The 21,714-nt window shown below is 37.2% G+C and overlaps 1 protein-coding gene across 1 annotated transcript in view; it reads left to right on the forward strand.

The window, feature by feature from the left end:
* Positions 1-20,449: 20,449 nt before the first annotated feature.
* Positions 20,450-21,714, forward strand: part of zc3h12ab (zinc finger CCCH-type containing 12Ab) — a 22,564-nt gene continuing 21,299 nt past the window's right edge. The window contains exon 1 of the mRNA XM_062990983.1: positions 20,450-20,946. Within this exon, the coding sequence (XP_062847053.1) occupies positions 20,450-20,946 (497 nt within the window). The remainder of the gene's footprint in view (positions 20,947-21,714) is intronic.

Below are 21,714 nucleotides of genomic sequence, written 5' to 3' on the forward strand. Positions count from 1 at the left end.
ACCTGTAACTGAACCCAAACCTGAACCAGAGCCCGCACCTGAACCCACACCTGAACCTGAAACTGAACCTAAACCTACAACTGAACCCACAACTAAATGTGAATGCACAGAATCAGAACCTGCACCTGAACCCACACCTGAGCCTGTTGTTACAACAGAATCTAAACCTGAACCCCAACCTGCACCTGAACCCACACCTGAGCCTGTTGCTCCAACAGAATCTGTACCTGAACCAGAACCCCAACCCGAACCTGAACCCACACCTGAGCCTGTGGCTCCAACAGAATCTAAACCTGAACCTGAACCAGAACCCCAACCTGCACCTGAACCCACACCTGAGCCTGTTGCTCCAACAGAACCTGTACCTGAACCCCAACCTGCACCTGAACCCACACCTGAGCCTGTGGCTCCAACAGAACCTGTACCTGAACCCCAACCTGAACCCCAACCTGCACCTGAACCCACACCTGAGCCTGTTGCTCCAACAGAACCTGTACCTGAACCTGCACCTGAACCCGCACCTGAACCCACACCTGAGCCTGTTGCTCCAACAGAATCTGTACCTGAACCAGAACCTGTACCTGAACCCACACCTGAGCCTGTGGCTCCAACAGAATCTAAACCTGAACCCACACCTGAACCAACACTAGAACCTGCCCCCAAATCCACATCTATTCCCACAACTAGGCCAAACAAAAGAAAGAAGAAGAAGAAGTGTCACAAACACAAAAGTGTTCCCTTGGTGTCATAAAACCATGTTATTTACAACTGAACCTACAATTGAATGTGAACCTTCGCCTGAACCTGCTCCTAGCCCTCAAATGAACCAGAACCTGAACCTGTAACTGAACCTAGACCTGAACCAGAATCAGAACCCCAACCTGCACCTGAACCCACACCTGAGCCTGTTGCTCCAACAAAATCTAAACCTGAACCAGAACCCCAACCTGAACCCACACCTGAGCCTGTTGCTCCAACAAAATCTAAACCTGAACCAGAACCCCAACCTGCACCTGAACCAACACTAGAACCTGAACCAAACCCACAAAATGAACCAGAACCTACAACTGAACCTACAACTAAATGTGAATGCACAGAATCAGAACCTGCACCTGAACCTGTAACTGAACCTAAACCTGAATCAGAACCCCAACCTGCACCTGAACTCACACCTGAGCCTGTTGCTTCAACAAAATATAAATCTGAACCAGAACCCCAACCTGCACCTGAACCAACACTAGAACCTGAACCAAACCCACAAAATAAACCAGAACCTACAACCGAACCCACAACTAAATGTGAATGCACAGAATCAGAACCTGCACCTGAACCCACACCTGAGCGTGTTGCTTCAACAGAATCTAAACCCGAACCAGAACCCCAACCTGCACCTGAACCAACACTAGAACCTGAACCAAACCCACAAAATAAACAAGAACCTACAACTAAATGTGAATGCACAGAATCAGAACCTGCACCTGAACCCACTCCTGAGCCTGTTGCTCTAACAGAATCTAAACCTGAACCCCAACCTGCACCTGAACCCACACCTGAGCCTGTTGCTCTAACAGAATCTAAACCTGAACCCACACCTGAGCCTGTTGCTCTAACAGAATTTAAACCTGAACCTGAACCCCAACCTGAACCAACCCTAGAACCTGCCCCCAAATCCACATCTATTCTCACAACTAGGCCAGGAGAAGAAAGAAAGACGAAGAAGAAGTGTCACAAACATAAAAGTGATCCCTTGGTGTCATAAACACGTTATGTACTTTTCCTAGTGTGTAAGCGTCCAAATAAAACTCCAACCAGAACACACCTGATTCATGATTAATACAGCTGGTGCAGTAGGAAAGTTGTATTGATTAAATGACTCTTATCTTAGGGGGGTTGTTGTTGATGTTTGTCACAGATGCTTTTTCAATAATAAAATGGAATGAGGCGTCAAATAATGTACAGATTCTGGAGCATAAACATTCATTGAAAGCAGCTACTTTTCTTACTGGCTTACATTTATATTTATGCCAACAGTGGCAACTTGGTGGTGGTGGGGCTTGAACCAGTGAGCTTCTCATCACTAGTCCTTTACTATAACCACTTAGGTTCCTCTTTCATTGCATACAGGTGCTGGTCATAAAATTAAAATATCATGAAAAAGTTGATTTATTTCAGTAATTCCATTCAAAAAGTGAAACTTGTATATTATATTCATTCATTACAAATAGACGGATATAATTCAAATGTTTATTTATTTTAATGTTGATGATTATAACTGACAACTAATGAAAACCCCAAATATCTCAGAAAATTAGAATATTGTGACAAGGTACAATAATGAAGACACCTGGTCCAACACTCTAATCAGCTACTTAACTCAAAACACCTGCAAAGGCCTTTAAATGGTCTCTCAGTCTAGTTCTGTAGGCTACACAATCATGGGGAAGACTGCTGACTTGACAGTTGTCCAAAAGACGACCATTGACACCTTGCACAAGGAGAGCAAGACCCTAAAGGTCATTGCTAAAGAGGCTGACTGTTCACAGAGCTCTGTGTCCAAGCACATTAATAGAGAGGCGAAGGGAAGGAAAAGATGTGGTAGAAAAAAGTGTACAAGCAATAGGGATAACCGCACCCTGGAGAGGATTGTGAAACAAAACCCATTCAAAAATGTGTGGGAGATTCACAAAGAGTGGACTGCAGCTGGGTTTCAGCTGTCGCATTCCTTGTGTCAAGCCACTCTTGAACAAGAGACAGCGTCAGAAGCGTCTCGCCTGGGCTAAAGACAAAAAGGACTGCTGAGTGGTCCAAAGTTATGTTCTCTGATGAAAGTAAATTTTGCATTACCTTTGGAAATCAAGGTCCCAGAGTCTGGAGGAAGAGAGGAGAGGCACAGAATCCACGTTGCTTGAGGTCCAGTGTAAAGTTTCCACAGTCAGTGATGGTTTGGAGTGCCATGTCATCTGCTGGTGTTGGTCCACTGTGTTTTCTGAGGTCCAAGGTCAACGCAGCCGTCTACCAGGAAGTTTTAGAGCACTTCATGCTTCCTGCTGCTGACCAACTTTATGGAGATGCAAATTTCATTTTCCAACAGGACTTGGCACCTGCACACAGTGCCAAAGCTACCAGTACCTGGTTTAAGGACCATGGTATCCCTGTTCTTAATTGGCCAGCAAACTCGCCTGACCTTAACCCCATAGAAAATCTATCAGGTATTGTTAAGAGGAAGATGCGATACGCCAGACCCAACAATTCAGAAAAGCTGAAGGCCACTATCAGAGCAACCTGGGCTCTCATAACACCTGAGCAGTGCCACAGACTGATGGACTCCATGCCACGCCGCATTGCTGCAGTAATCCAGGCAAAAGGAGCCCCAACTAAGTATTGAGTGCTGTACATGCTCATACTTTTCATCTTCATACTTTTCAGTTGGCCAACATTTCTAAAAATCCTTTTTTTGTATTGGTCTTAAGTAATATTTTAATTTTCTGAGATACTGAATTTGGGGTTTTCATTAGTTGTCAGTTATAATCATCAACATTAAAAGAAATAAACATTTGAAATATATCAGTCTGTGTGTAATGAATGAATATAATATACAAGTTTCACTTTTTGAATGGAATTACTGAAATAAATCAACTTTTTCATGATATTCTAATTTTATGACCAGCACCTGTATTACCCTACAGCAGTCGATCTTTTTCTGGGGGGTGCGACCAAATAATAAATAGGTGGGTCGCCAGATAAATGGGAAGGGTCACAAGATGATTTTCTGTCTGAATGTATTAAATAGTTTTTAAATAATGTTTTAACATTTAAATCTATAACTTTTAAGAATATTTAACAGGCTACAGATGCACAATTAAGTGTTTAATTACTGTTCCTTCAGGATAAAGAAAGACACTGGATGCTCCATTTAAAAAGATGGAGTGGTGGGTCAAAAAAGCCAATAAAAAGTTTAAAGAAGACAACTGTTGTAGCCCTGTTTTCTGTAGTTTTTTTCCCTGATTTAGCGCATCCAATTTGTCCTCCGCTGCTGACAGACTCCAGATTTGCATCCAAGGAGAGCACGCCACTGCCCACGCCTTCTTTACACGTGTACAGCCCTCCTCTTCTCGTCCGTGCTTCTTGCACGGGCGTCTTTTCTGCCAATCAGGGTCCTTACACAGCGTATGAAGACCCACCCACCCACATATAATCCGTTCCCCACCCTGCAGATACGGTGGCCAATTAGAATCTGCTGCAGGCACGGCCAATTATGCCCGCCTCAAACCTGAGAGTTCAGAAACTCGGTGCTGGTGCGTCAGCGGAATATCCCGCTGCGCCACCTGGGCGCCCCCTGTTTTCTGTTTTTAATTACATGGTTTCGATAAAATCTATTCCAGTATAGTGCTAAATCTGAATACAGTGTTGAATCAATAAACAGTCTGCATTGTTTCTCACCCCACTTATATAGTACACTTGCTACCTTGTCAGAAAGAGTAATCAAATTTAACTTGGGTACTTAAATACAGTACTGGAAATAACCACTAAATGTAAAGTCACAGACCAGCACAAGCTTCTACTGACCATATGAACTGTCTTGTTTTGGGAAGAACCCAGACGACTCTGAAGAGACCTATGTGGACATTTCAACAGTAACTAGAGGTGGGTATTCCGGCTGCAATTAACCCCTTCTCAACCCTTCTAAACCAATCTGATTGCATGCATTACAACAAATGCAAGTCATAAATGTATTTCTTTATTATTTTTTATTAAAACAATTTTTATTAAATTAATAAAAAGTAAAGATACAAGTTAGTCTAAAGTCCATTGTCGCCATCTGCTGTTACTTGAAAGAAGTTGGTCAGACTGTAAATCCTCACAGGGCCAAAAGCAATTCAGTTAATCAGAGACCAACACACAGTAACATTGACCAATCATATCTTTCTTCTAAAAAAGTGAATAAAATCATAACACTGAGAATAAAGTCTAGATATTTTAAAAATAATTTCAGAATAAAGTTATTTTTTTTATAGAATAAAGTTAAAATACTCTGAGAATAAAGCAATTATGTTTAGAGAATAAAGTCGTAATATTTTAAAATTAATGTAAAAATACAATAAAGTTAAAACACTTTGGAAATAAAGTCAAAAAACAAAAAGTTTAAATACTTTGGGAAGAAGTAATAAATTGTTGGGGAATGTAGTCGAAATACTTTGAGAATTAAGTCATAATGTTTAACATTTACATTTTTGGCATTTAGCAGATGCCTTTCTCCAAAGCGACTTACATTACAGTTACAGTATGCAGTCTGAGCAACTGAGGGTTAAGGGCTTTGCTCAAGGGCCCAACAGCAGCAACCTAGTGGTGGGGCTTGAACCAGCAACCTTTGAATTACAAGTCCTGTGCCTTAACCACTAGGCTACGGCTTGCTAATATTTCATATTTTCATATTGGTTTTTATAAATAAACAGATATTTAATCCCCTGGCACATCAAACGACATTGCAAGAAGAATTATGACTTTAGGCTCAAAGTATCACTAAAATAGCATCGTAAGACACAGTAAGCCAGAGGTCACTCAGCGCAGTGGTAGCTCAGCGATTAAGGTACTGGACTAGTAACTGGAAGGTCACTGGTTCAAGCCCCACATCTGCCAGATTGCCACTGTTGGGCCCTTGAGCAAGGCCCTTAACCCTCAATTGCTTGCAATGTATACTGTCTCAATTGTAAGTTGCTTTGGATAAAAGCATCTAAATGCTGAAAAAGTAAATGTAAAATGTCACCAACCTTTTCGAGACCGAGAGCTACTTCAAGAGTACTGAATATAATGAAGGGCAACTTGTTTGATACAAACTTCCTGAATAACATAAAGTTGCACGGTTCACCTTTAATGATAATATTATTATTACTACTAATACTATTATTATTATTATTATAAATATTCGTATATACAGTGTATCACAAAAGTGAGTACACCCCTCACATTTCTGCAGATATTTAAGTATATCTTTTCATGGGACAACACTGACAAAATGACACTTTGACACAATGAAAAGTAGTCTGTGTGCAGCTTATATAACAGTGTAAATTTATTCTTCCCTCAAAATAACTCAATATACAGCCATTAATGTCTAAACCACCGGCAACAAAAGTGAGTACACCCCTAAGAGACTACACCCCTAAATGTCCAAATTGAGCACTGCTTGTCATTTTCCCTCCAAAATGTCATGTGACTCGTTAGTGTTACTAGGTCTCAGGTGTGCATAGGGAGCAGGTGTGTTCAATTTAGTAGTACAGCTCTCACACTCTCTCATACTGGTCACTGAAAGTTCCAACATGGCACCTCATGGCAAAGAACTCTCTGAGGATCTTAAAAGACGAATTGTTGCGCTACATGAAGATGACCAAGGCTACAAGAAGATTGCCAACACCCTGAAACTGAGCTGCAGCACAGTGGCCAAGATCATCCAGCGTTTTAAAAGAGCAGGGTCCACTCAGAACAGACCTCGCGTTGGTCGTCCAAAGAAGCTGAGTGCACGTGCTCAGCGTCACATCCAACTGCTGTCTTTGAAAGATAGGCGCAGGTGTGCTGTCAGCATTGCTGCAGAGATTGAAAAGGTGGGGGGTCAGCCTGTCAGTGCTCAGACCATACGCCGCACACTACATCAAATTGGTCTGCATGGCTGTCACCCCAGAAGGAAGCCTCTTCTGAAGTCTCTACACAAGAAAGCCCGCAAACAGTTTGCTGAAGACATGTCAACAAAGGACATGGATTACTGGAACCATGTCCTATGCTCTGATGAGACCAAGATTAATTTGTTTGGTTCAGATGGTCTCAAGCATGTGTGGCGGCAATCAGGTGAGGAGTACAAAGATAAGTGTGTCATGCCTACAGTCAAGCATGGTGGTGGGAATGCCAAGGTCTGGGGCTGCATGAGTGCAGCAGGTGTTGGGGAGTTACATTTCATTGAGGGACACATGAACTCCAATATGTACTGTGAAATAGTGAAGCAGAGCATGATCCCCTCCCTCCGGAAACAGGGCAGGGCAGTGTTCCAGCATGATAATGACCCCAAACACACCTCTAAGACGACCACTGCTTTATTGAAGAGGCTGAGGGTAAAGGTGATGGACTGGCCAAGCATGTCTCCAGACCTAAACCCAATAGAACATCTTTGGGGCATCCTCAAGCGGAAGGTGGAGGAGCGCAAAGTCTCGAATGTCCGCCAGCTCTGTGATGTCGTCATGGAGGAGTGGAAAAGCATTCCAGTGGCAACCTGTGAAGCTCTGGTAAACTCCATGCCCAGGAGAGTTAAGGCAGTTCTGGGAAATAATGGTGGCCACACAAAATATTGACACTTCAGGAACTTTCACTAAGGGGTGTACTCACTTTTGTTGCCGGTGGTTTAGACATTAATGGCTGTATATTGAGTTATTTTGAGGGAAGAATAAATTTACACTGTTATATAAGCTGCACACAGACTACTTTTCATTGTGTCAACGTGTCATTTTGTCAGTGTTGTCCCATGAAAAGATATACTTAAATATCTGCAGAAATGTGAGGGGTGTACTCACTTTTGTGATACACTGTATATGAAGAGACTGTCTGATCATATGTTAATTTTAATGATTCCTCAGAAAAATTATACCATGGTAGGAAACACAGATATATTTCAGCATGTAACATTATTTATCTTTATTAATCTAAATCTGTTTCAATATTTGAAAGTCAGAGTTATCACATCGCTGATATTTTTGTAAATATCTTTCTTGACAGTTTTGTATGAATGAGCACATTTGTAGCATTTTTATCAAAATCACACCATTTTTTTCACAAATGATCTCTTCTGTACCATTTTTTCTTAAGGAAATCATTAACAGTCCCATCTTCAAATCATGTCCCATTTGTACTTATCACTTCCTTTGCAACATTTTAGAACAAGTCATAAACTTGGTCCCATGTTTGTACAAATTATCAATTATGTACGATTTAATAAAAGCTGTGATGTACATGGGTGTTAGTATGCAGTATGGTAGTATGCAGTGTGGTAGTATGTAGTAGGGTAGTATGCAGTGTGGTAGTTTGCAAGATGGTAGTATGCAGTATGGTAGTATGCAGTGTGGTAGCATGTAGTATGGTAATATGTAGTATGTTAGTATGCAGTGTGGTAGTATGCATTATGGTAGTACCTAGTGTGGTAGTATGCAGTATGGTAGTATGCAGTATGGTAGCATGTAGTATGGTAATATGTAGTATGGTAGTACGTAGTGTGGTAGTATGCAGTATGGTAGTATGCATTGTGGTAGCATGTAATATGGTAATATGTAGTATGGTAGTATGTAGTGTGGTAGTATGCAGTATGGTAGTTTTTAGTATGTTAGTATGCAGTATGGTAGTATGCATTGTGGTAGCATGTAATATGGTAATATGTAGTATGGTAGTATGTAGTGTGGTAGTATGCAGTATGGTAGAATTTAGTATGTTAGTATGCAGTGTGGTAGTATGCAGTATGGTAGTATGCATTGTGGTAGCATGTAATATGGTAATATGTAGTATGGTAGTATGTAGTATGGTAGTATGCAGTATGGTAGTTTTTAGTATGTTAGTATGCAGTATGGTAGTATGCATTGTGGTAGCATGTAATATGGTAATATGTAGTATGGTAGTATGTAGTGTGGTAGTATGCAGTATGGTAGAATTTAGTATGTTAGTATGCAGTGTGGTAGTATGCAGTATGGTAGTATGCATTGTGGTAGCATGTAATATGGTAATATGCAGTATGGTAGTATGCATTGTGGTAGCATGTAATATGGTAATATGTAGTATGGTAGTATGTAGTGTGGTAGTATGCAGTATGGTAGTTTTTAGTATGTTAGTATGCAGTATGGTAGTATGCATTGTGGTAGCATGTAATATGGTAATATGTAGTATGGTAGTATGTAGTGTGGTAGTATGCAGTATGGTAGAATTTAGTATGTTAGTATGCAGTGTGGTAGTATGCAGTATGGTAGTATGCATTGTGGTAGCATGTAATATGGTAATATGTAGTATGGTAGTATGTAGTATGGTAGGATTTAGTATGTTAGTATGCAGTATGGTAGTATGTAGTGTGGTAGTATGCAGTATGGTAGGATTTAGTATGTTAGTATGCAGTATGGTAGTATGTAGTGTGGTAGTATGCAGTATGGTAGGATTTAGTATGTTAGTATGCAGTATGGTAGTATGTAGTGTGGTAGTATGCAGTATGGTAGGATTTAGTATGTTAGTATGCAGTATGGTAGTATTTAGTGTGTTAGTATGCAGTGTGGTAGTATGCATTATGGTAGTATGCAGAATGGTAGTATGCAGTATGGAGGGATGTAGTATGGTAGTATGCAGTATGGTAGTATGCAGTGTGATAGTATGGTAGTGTGCAGTATGTTAGTATGCAGTATGGTAGTATGCAGTATGTTAGTATGCAGTATGGTAATATGTAGTATGTTAGTAAGCAGTATGGAGGGATGTAGTACAGTAGTATGCAGTATGTTAGTATGCAGTTTGATAGTATGGTAGTGTGCAGTATGTTAGTATGCAGTATGGAGGGATGTAGTATGCAGTATGTTAGTATGTAGTGTGATAGTATGGTAGTATGCAGTATGTTAGTATGCAGTATGGTAGTATGCAGTATGTTAGTATGCAGTATGTTAGTATGCAGTATGGTAATATGTAGTATGTTAGTATGCAGTATGGAGGGATGTAGTACGGTAGTATGCAGTATGTTAGTATGCAGTGTGATAGTATGGTAGTGTGCAGTATGTTAGTATGCAGTATGGAGGGATGTAGTATGCAGTATGTTAGTATGCAGTATGGAGGGATGTAGTATGCAGTATGATAGTATGCAGTGTGATAGTATGGTAGTATGCAGTATGTTAGTATGCGGTATGGTAGTATGTAGTATGTTAGTATGCAGTATGGAGGGATGTAGTACGGTAGTATGCAGTGTGATAGTATGCAGTGTGATAGTATGGTAGTGTGCAGTATGTTAGTATGCAGTATGGTAGTATGTAGTATGTTAGTATGCAGTAAGGAGGGATGTAGTATGGTATTACGCAGTATGTTAGTATGCAGTGTGATAGTATGGTAGTGTGCAGTATGTTAGTTTGCAGTGTGTTAGTATGCAGTATGGTAATATGTAGTATGTTAGTATGCAGTATGGAGGGATGTAGTACAGTAGTATGGAGTATGTTAGTATGCAGTTTGATAGTATGGTAGTGTGCAGTATGTTAGTATGCAGTATGGAGGGATGTAGTATGCAGTATGTTAGTATGCAGTGTGATAGTATGGTAGTGTGCAGTATGTTAGTATGCAGTATGGTAGTATGCAGTATGTTAGTATGCAGTATGGTAGTATGCAGTATGTTAGTATGCAGTATGTTAGTATGCAGTATGGTAATATGTAGTATGTTAGTATGCAGTATGGAGGGATGTAGTACGGTAGTATGCAGTATGTTAGTATGCAGTGTGATAGTATGCTAGTGTGCAGTATGTTAGTATGCAGTATGGAGGGATGTAGTATGCAGTATGATAGTATGCAGTGTGATAGTATGGTAGTGTGCAGTATGTTAGTATGCAGTATGGTAGTATGCAGTATGGTAGTATGCAGTATGTTAGTATGCAGTGTGATAGTATGGTAGTGTGCAGTATGTTAGTATGCAGTGTGATAGTATGGTAGTGTGCAGTATGTTAGTATGCAGTGTGATAGTATGGTAGTGTGCAGTATGTTAGTATGCAGTGTGATAGTATGGTAGTGTGCAGTATGTTAGTATGCGGTATGGAGGGATGTAGTACGGTAGTATGCAGTATGTTAGTATGCAGTGTGATGGTGATTCCTACATCCCTACTAAAAGTTTGTTTGCCTTCGATCATTTCCATCATATGTAGAATTATGAACTCTTCCTTGACCACTGGTATAGTTCCCCCTTCACTGAAAGTTGCCATAATCCGACCAACTCTGAAGAAACCTGGTTTAGACCCTTCTGATTTAAATAACTATCGGCCAATTTCAAATTTACCATTCATTTCCAAAATCCTTGAGAAGGTGGTTGCAGCTCAACTTCAGCTTCACCTTCATAATAACAATCTTTTTGAAAGATTCCAATCTGGTTTCCGCCCTAAACACAGCACAGAAACTGCACTGGTTAAGTTAACCAATGACCTCCTTAGAGCAGCTGATTCTGGCTTACTTTCTATTCTTATTCTCCTTGACCTCAGTGCTGCCTTTGACACCATATCCCATCAGCTCCTCATGGATCGCCTGGCTAGCATTGGGGTCTGTGGCACTGTGAATCAGTGGTTTGCCTCCTACCTCGCTGACAGAACACAGTTTGTACAGATCCAGAATCACAGGTCAGAGTGTCTCACCGTCTGTAATGGAGTTCCACAGGGTTCAGTGCTGGGACCGCTCCTGTTTAACATTTATCTTCTTCCGCTTGGCAATATTTTTCGGCATTATGGCATTCATTTTCATTGCTATGCTGATGACACGCAGCTTTATGTATCCACTAAGCCAACTTCTACTACTCCTCCGATTACTCTTATTGCTTGTCTCCATGATGTACATACATGGATGACAAACAACTATTTAAAACAAAATAGTAGTAAAATCGAGATACTTCTTATTGGATCTAAGGCTGCACTTTCGAAAAATAATATTAGTTCATTTTCCGTTGCTGAGGATATCATACCTGTGTCCACCCATGTTAAGAGCCTTGGTGTTATCTTGGATAGCACCCTTTCTTTTTCAACTCACATAAATAGTGTCTCCCGGATTGCTTTTTTCCACCTGCGAAATATCTCCAGACTGAGGCCCGTCTTATCACAGCACTCCACGGAAGTCTTAGTCAATGCATTAGTCACATCACGGATTGACTACTGCAATGCAATCCTGGCTGGCATTCCCAAAAAACTTATTCAAAGACTTCAGCATATCCAGAACTCAGCAGCACGGATAATTACATGCACCAAGTCCACTGAGCGTGTCACACCACTGCTGATCCAACTGCATTGGCTCCCAGTATCACAACGGATCAATTTTAAAATTTTATTACTGACATTCAAGGCACTTCATAATTTATCCCCTGCATATCTCACAGACCTCCTACAGTTTTACACTCCTTCCCGCTCGTTGCGATCTTCCTCAGCAGGTTTTTTGGCAGAACCAGCCATTAACCTTAGTACAATGGGTACCAGGGCTTTCTCCTATGTTGCACCTAAACTCTGGAACACACTCCCCACCCATATTCGAACATTGCAATCCATCGCAGAATTCAAAACGGCTCTTAAAACTCATCTTTTTAAACTGGCTTATTCACTTTAACATATCTTGTACTTTTTGTTTTATGCTTGTGTGTTGTGATAATTTGTTTGTTGTAGTTGTAATAACTTATTGTATGTTTTAATTCTTGTTTTAGTTGATGTAAGGTGACCTTGAGTGTCATAAAAGGCGCCAATAAATAAAATGTATTATTATTATTATTATTATTATAGTATGGTAGTGTGCAGTATGTTAGTATGCAGTATGGTAGTATGTAGTATGTTAGTATGCGATATGTTTGTATGCAATATGGCAATATGTAGTATGGTAGTATGCAGTATGTTAGTATGCAGTGTAATAGTATGACAGTATGCAGTATGGTAGTATGATAGTATGCCGTATGATAGTATGCAGTATGATAGTATGTAGTTTAGTAGTATGCAGTACGGTACTTTGCAGTATTGTAGTATGCAGTATGGTAGTATGCAGTATGTTAGTATGCAGTGTGATAGTATGGTAGTGTGCAGTATGTTAGTATGCAGTATGGAGGGATGTAGTACGGTAGTATGCAGTATGTTAGTATGCAGTGTGATAGTATGGTAGTGTGCAGTATGTTAGTATGCAGTATGGAGGGATGTAGTACGGTAGTATGCAGTATGTTAGTATGCAGTGTGATAGTATGGTAGTGTGCAGTATGTTAGTATGCAGTGTGATAGTATGGTAGTGTGCAGTATGTTAGTATGCAGTATGGAGGGATGTAGTACGGTAGTATGCAATATGTTAGTATGCAGTCTGATAGTATGGTAGTGTGCAGTATGTTAGTATGCAGTGTGATAGTATGGTAGTGTGCAGTATGTTAGTATGCAGTATGGAGAGATATAGTATGGTAGTGTGCAGTATGTTAGTATGCAGTGGGATAGTATGGTAGTGTGCACTATGTTAGTATGCAGTATGGAGGGATGTAGTACGGTAGTATGCAGTATGTTAGTATGCAGTGTGATAGTATGGTAGTGTGCAGTATGTTAGTATGCAGTATGGTAGTATGTTAGTATGCGATATGTTTGTATGCAATATGGCAATATGTAGTCTGGTAGTATGCAGTATGTTAGTATGCAGTGTAATAGTATGACAGTATGCAGTATGGTAGTATGATAGTATGCCATATGATAGTATGCAGTATGATAGTATGTAGTTTAGTAGTATGCAGTACGGTACTTTGCAGTATTGTAGTATGCAGTATGGTAGTATGCAGTATGTACTGGCGCAATATGCATTATGTGGTGTTATACAACTGTGCAGTTTGCAATAGTATGTTATTAAACAGTAGGTAGTATGGCAGTATGCCGTATGGTGGAATGGTAGTATGCAGTATGGTAGTATGCAATATGGTACTGTGCAGTATGCCCTATGGTACTTGGCAGTATGGTAGTATGCAGTTTGGTACTTTGCAGTATGCCCTATGGTACTTGGCAGTATTGTAGTATGCAGTATGGTAATACACAGTATTTACTGGCGCAATATGCATTATGTGGTGTTATACAACTGTGCATGTTGCAATAGTATTGTAGTATGCAGTATGTAGTATGAAAGCATGCAGTACGGTAGTGTGCAGTATGGTACTTTGCAGTGTTGTAGTATGCAGTATAGTAGTATGCAGTGTGTACTGGCACAGTATGCATTGTGTGGTGTTACACAACTGTCAGTCATCAGAGTTCAGTGTGGAGTGCAGCTCATTTGTAGACATGCTGTAAACGTCATTATAGGGAGTTCCCTAGGGCGGAGTGTGTGGAGTGAAGTGGAACAGAACTCAGCTCTTTCTGTGTGGTTACTACAATAATGTGTTACACAGAGCACAGAGCGTTCACTGTAACTGTACAATAACACTTCATCTGGGTGTTGAACTGAACACTGTGCTTATTCTGAGTTAATAAAACTACTAGAAGTAAATGTAAAGTTTTTTTTTTCTGTTCAGGAAGAGCTGGCTGAGGTTAAAGTTAAGTTACAAAGGTAAGTTGGGTTCACTGCTACACTAACATTATAACTCTGAAATATATTAAAATTATAGCTGTGTATTATATTAAACTGTACTATTTATATTACACTAACATTATAGCTGTGTGTTATATTAAACTCTACTATTTATATTACACTAACATTATAGCTGTGTATTATATAAAACTGTACTATTTATATTACACTAACATTATAGCTGTGTGTTATATTAAACTCAACTATTTATATTACACTAACATTATAGCTGTGTGTTATATTAAACTCTACTATTTATATTACACTAACATTATAGCTGTGTATTATATAAAACTGTACTATTTATATTACACTAACATTATAGCTGTGTATTATATTAAACTCTACTATTTATATTACACTAACATTATAGCTGTGTGTTATATTAAACTCTACTATTTATATTATACTAACATTAAAACTGTGTATTATATTAAACTGTACTATTTATATTACACTAACATTATAGCTGTGTATTATATTAAACTGTACTATTTATATTACACTAACATTATAACTGTGTATTATATTAAACTCTACTATTTATATTACACTAACATTATAGCTGTGTGTTATATTAAACTCTACTATTTATATTATACTAACATTAAAACTGTGTATTATATTAAACTGTACTATTTATATTACACTAACATTATAGCTGTGTATTATATAAAACTACTATTTATATTACACTAACATTATAGCTGTGTATTATATTAAACTGTACTATTTATATTACACTAACATTATAGCTGTGTATTATATTAAACTCTACTATTTATATTACACTAACATTATAGCTGTGTGTCATATTAAGCTCTACTATTTATATTATACTAACATTATAACTGTGTTATATTAAACTCTACTATTTATATTACACTAACATTATAGCTGTGTGTCATATTAAGCTCTACTATTTATATTATACTAACATTATAACTGTGTTATATTAAACTCTACTATTTATATTACACTAACATTATAGCTGTGTATTATATTAAACTCTACTATTTATATTACACTAACATTATAGCTGTGTGTCATATTAAGCTCTACTATTTATATTATACTAACATTATAACTGTGTTATATTAAACTCTACTATTTATATTACACTAACATTATAACTGTGTATTATATTAAACTGTACTATTTATATTACACTAACATTATAACTGTGTATTTTATTAAACTGTACTATTTATATTACACTAACATTATAACTGTGTATTTTATTAAACTGTACTATTTATATTACACTAACATTATAGCTGTGTGTTATATTAAACTCTACTATTTATATTACACTAACATTATAACTAAGTTATATTAAACTCTACTATTTATATTACACTAACATTATAACTGTGAGATATATTAAACTGTACTATTTATATTAAACTAACATTATAACTGTGTATTTTATTAAACTGTACTATTTATATTACACTAACATTATAACTGTGTATTATAATAAACTGTACTATTTATATTACACTAACATTATAACTGTGTATTATATTAAACTCTACTATTTATATTACACTAACATTATAACTGTGTATTATATTAAACTGTACTATTTATATTACACTAACATTATAACTGTGTATTATATTAAACTGTACTATTTATATTACACTAACATTATAACTGTGTATTTTATTAAACTGTACTATTTATATTACACTAATATTATAACTGTGTATTATATTAAACTCTACTATTTATATTACACTAACATTATAACTGTGTATTATATTAAACTGTACTATTTATATTACACTAACATTATAACTGTATTATATTAAACTCTACTATTTGTATTACACTAACATTATAGCTGTGTGTTATATTAAACTCTACTATTTATATTACACTAACATTATAACTGTGTATTATATTAAACTGTACTATTTATATTACACTAACATTATAACTGTGTATTATATTAAACTCTACTATTTATATTACACTAACATTATAACTGTGTATTATATTAAACTGTACTATTTATATTACACTAACATTATAACTGTGTATTATATTAAACTGTACTATTTATATTACACTAATATTATAACTGTGTATTATATTAAACTGTACTATTTATATTACACTAACATTATAACTGTGTATTTTATTAAACTGTACTATTTATATTACACTAATATTATAACTGTGTATTATATTAAACTCTACTATTTATATTACACTAACATTATAACTGTGTATTATATTAAACTGTACTATTTATATTACACTAACATTATAACTGTATTATATTAAACTCTACTATTTGTATTACACTAACATTATAGCTGTGTGTTATATTAAACTCTACTATTTATATTACACTAACATTATAACTGTGTATTATATTAAACTCTACTATTTATATTACACTAACATTATAACTGTGTATTTTATTAAACTGTACTATTTATATCACACTAACATTATAACTGTGAGTTATATTAAACTCTACTATTTATATTACACTAACATTATAACTGTGTATTATATTAAACTCTACTATTTATATTACACTAACATTATAGCTGTGTATTTTATTAAACTGTACTATTTATATTACACTAACATTATAGCTGTGTATTATATTAAACTGTACTATTTATATTACACTAACATTATAACTGTGTATTATATTAAACTGTACTATTTATATTACACTAACATTATAACTGTGTGTTATATTAAACTCTACTATTTATATTAAACTAACATTATAGCTGTGTGTTATATTAAGCTCTACTATTTATATTACACTAACATTATAACTGTGTGTTATATTAAACTCTACTATTTATATTAAACTAACATTATAGCTGTGTTATATTAAACTCTATTATTTATATTACACTAACATTATAGCTGTGTGTTATATTAAACTGTACTATTTATATTACACTAACATTATAACTGTGAGTTATATTAAACCCTACTATTTATATTACACTAACATTATAGCTGTGTGTTATATTAAGCTCTACTATTTATATTACACTAACATTATAACTGTGTGTTATATTAAACTCTACTATTTATATTAAACTAACATTATAGCTGTGTGTTATATTAAACTCTATTATTTATATTACACTAACATTATAGCTGTGTGTTATATTAAACTCTATTATTTATATTACACTAACATTATAGCTGTGTGTTATATTAAACTATTATTTATATTACACTAACATTATAGCTGTGTGTTATATTAAACTCTACTATTTATATTACACTAACATTATAACTGTGTATTATATTAAACTGTACTATTTATAGTAAACTAACATTATAGCTTTTTGTTGTGTTAAACTCTACTATTTATATTACACTAACATTATAGCTGTGTATTATATTGAACTCTACTATTTATATTACACTAACATTATAGCTGTGTATTATATTAAACTCTACTATTTATATTATACTAACATTATAGCTGTGTATTATATTAAACTCTACTATTTATATTACACTTACATTATAGCTGTGTTATAAATTAAAGTCTAATATTCATATTAAACTAACAATATAACTGTGTAATATATTAAAGTTTACTATTCATGTTACACTAACAAATACTTTTATACACTGTGGTATCGTAATGATGCTCGGTTCTACTGATTAATATGCTGTCTTGGATTAGTTGTTCTTGATAAAGGACACATTTTTAGGTACATTGTTCCTGGCTGTTTCGAAACACTGAAACCTCATAATTATGATATAAAAGTATGGTGTAACATTAGGATAATACCAGATTCGAAAGTACGTATTTGTATGTTGTTACTTCGGTCACAAAAGTTGAAAATGCTCATTAGTACTGTAGTTACATTTGTAATGGCCTTCAAAAATAATCAGTCCATATTACTTGGATCCCACTCTTTTTAATCATCAGACTAGTATTATACTACATTATTGTTCAGGTTTTTGCGTTTATTTGTCATCTATACAGATACATGTGTACAATACTATCAAACTTTTTCACATAACGACCTGGGGTCCGACAGCGCAGGGTCAGTTATTGTACAGAACCCTAGAGCTGCATGGCTTATTACTCTAAGTTAAGAATCTGTGTAATTTGGCCGTGGATATAAAGGGTTTTGAAAGATTTTGAGCTGCCTAATCAATCCTGTGCTTATTTGTATGACGTTATTTGCATTTTGGTGTATCTAGTAACTATCTAGTTGTTGCTATGTCTGTGAGAGACTTGTACTTTTGACCACTTCTCCTTTCTGCTCATGATGCTTGTCTACTTTCGGCATAATGTGTCATGAAACTTGTGACATTAAGAGCTTGTCTTTGTCTTGTTGCTTTAACTCCTTAAAATGCACATCAGTAAAGAAGTGTGCAACGTAGGTCAGGATCTGTGTTCTGTGATCTGCTGTTGGGTTTGAGGGTTAAAATCTCAATATTACAAATGGAGTAATCTGTAATCTGGTAAGGATCGGTGATAATGATTTTTAGATTGGTATCAGATTTCAAGTTTTATTCTGTTGATTTAAAGTCACTTGTTTGTGATAAGCTTGATAAAAACACCCATATGATCATAAATAAAAACAGCTTTTGCAGTGTAAAGGGTATAAAAGATCAGTATGAGATGATACTGACATGACGATTAAATTACAGTTAAACGATGTGATAAATAAACGAGAAATGCTTGCTTGTTTTTCAGTTTGCTTTACTTTGAAACTCACACTTCAGAGAAAATCTGTGTTATCACTTTCATTTCTGTTTGAGGATTTCTCAACAACCATGCTTTATGTCTTTGTTTCCTTATTCATATATTTTAAAGCTAACAAGAGCATCTAAATAACATGATCAAATTTAAAATATCATAAGCTGCACTTACTTTGGCATAATAACCAGGATCTTAATTTAATTTTTCATTTTATCAGCAAAAAATCATAAGATTTCTAGGGTCATTTTTGTAACATTTGTATTTGTTTTATGAAAAGTTTATATGTGTGCTTGGGTGGTGCAGTGATCTACTACATTAGTTCACCACCAGTGTGATCCGTATTCAGATCTCAGCTACACTTGACAGACATGATTGGCTATGTCTGCAATGCATTGCCATCATGTCTAGGGTATTTCTAACCTTGTGCCTGATCAGGATAAAGTGGTTGATAAAAAAATGGAAAAATTTAAAACAATCATTCGATTAAGTTGCTTAAATGTCATTTACAGCGGTACCTTGAAACTTAACGTCAACTGGCTCTGGGACTGGGGTTGAGTTTCAAGGCATTTTTTGCCATAGGGATGTTTGGGAAACCTGTTAATGCATTTCATGGTCCCGTGGACTTGCATACATCGATCAGGCATAACAGTGTGACCACCTTCCTCATATTGTGTTGGTCCCCCTTTTGCTGCCAAACCAGCATTAACTTCTTCAGCAATTTGAGCTACTGTAGCTCGTCTGTTGTATCGGACCACACGAGCCAGCCTTCGCTCCCCACGTGCATCAATGAGCCTTGGCTGCCCATGACCCTGTCACCGGTTTCCCACTGTTCCTTCCTTGGACCACTTTTGATAGATACTGACCACTGCAGACCGGTAACACCCCACAAGAGCTGCAGTTTTGGAGATGCTCTGACCCAGTCGACTAGTTTTGCTCTTGTCAAACTCGCTCAAATCCTTACGCTTGTCCATTTTTCCTGCTTCTAACACATCAACTTTGAGGATAAAATGTAACTTTGATTATTACTTCGGTGTTGTAAAACCCCTTTCTGTTCCCATTGTAAAGTTAGAAAGCCAGTCACTGGCTTTGTCTCCATGGGGGTGAGTTGGAGCCATTTCTTGGGTAACTAACTGGGGTCAGAGCGCCGAGTCAGCCATCGTATACCGTCCATGGAGCTGAAAGGGTTAAGAGACTTGCTCAAGGGCCCAACAGTGGCTGCATGGCAGAGCCGGGATTCAAACTCTCAACCTTTTGATTGATAGCTCAAAGCTCTACACTAGGCTACCACTGTCTCCACTCTATACTGCCATGTAGTGTAACAAATGCATTTTTAATTATAGTCTTGAACTAAATGTCACTGGCTACCATGACTAATGCTGAAATTCTTTCACTTCCTCACAGGTGTGTGAAGACAACAAGTCTTCTTTTAGGGAAATGAGTATAGATGTTGGTCCAGTCTCTGTCTACTTTCCTTCAGTTTTGGATACGTACTCTTGGCCTGACTCTCACAGCACAGTGTGTTTGTCCTCGTCTGCCATTTCTGATTCACTTGTATGGGGATCCCCATCCGAACCTCGCGTTGAAATGAAGCCGAATCGGCCCGAGGAGCACCCGGAATCTCAGGAGGAGTTTCAGACTCAGTTGGATCTGTTCCGGAAGCTGGGCTTTTCTGAGGCGCAGGTCCGGGCCGTCCTGCTAAAGCTGGGCCTCAACACAGACACCAATCGTGTTCTGGGAGAGCTGATTCAGGCTGGAGTAGAGGGGATGGAGGAGAGAGTTGATTCAGGCATTGCTCCAGGACTTGCTTCTCGTGTCGACCACACCGGGAAAGGTCACGGTGTTTCGTCTTTACCTGCGGAGACAGAGGAGGAGGTGGAGGACGAGGATGCTATCAGGCCTATTGTGATAGATGGCAGCAACGTTGCTATGAGGTGAGCGCTTCAAACAAACTGCTTTAGGGTGTGGTCTGAAACATGCTGATGAGTTGGTCATCTTCTAGACCTTCATCAGTGGTCACAGGACGCTGCCCATGGGGGCTGTTGGCTGGATATGTTTTTGGTTGTTGGACTATTCTCAGTCCAGCAGTGACAGTTGTTTAAAAACTCCATCAGCATTGCTGTGTCTGATCCACTCATACCAGCACAACACACACTAACACACCACCACCATGTCAGTGTCACTGCAGTGCTGAGAATGATCCACCACCTAAATAATACCTGCTCTGTGGTGGTCCTGTGGGGTCCTGACCATTGAAAAACAGCATGAAAGGAGGCTAACAAAGCATGCAGAGAAATAGATGGACTACAGTCAGTAATTGTAGAACTACAAAGTGCTTCTATATGGTAAGTGGAGCTGATAAATGGAAAGGTCATGGTGTTTCATCTTTTTTACCTGCGGAGACAGAGGAGGTGGAGGACGAGGATGCTATCAGGCCTATTGTGATAGACGGCAGCAATGCTGCTATGAGGTGAGCGCTCCAAACAAACTGCTTTAGGGTGTGGTCTGAAACATGCTGAACATTTCGTTCAGGATACTGTCTGACACGAGCATTAATAGGAATAAAAGACATTCAGTAAGTAAGTACAAGGTCCTTTACCTTAATACGAAGAATAACCTGCCGTCTGTTTGGTTAATTAGGTTCACTTTTGACAAAACGGGTAACATAAATCAATGTAAGGTGTATTTAGCTGCAGCAGGCA

This window comes from Trichomycterus rosablanca, chromosome 1 (genome assembly GCF_030014385.1).
Source record: "Trichomycterus rosablanca isolate fTriRos1 chromosome 1, fTriRos1.hap1, whole genome shotgun sequence".
Classification (NCBI taxonomy): domain Eukaryota; kingdom Metazoa; phylum Chordata; class Actinopteri; order Siluriformes; family Trichomycteridae; genus Trichomycterus; species Trichomycterus rosablanca.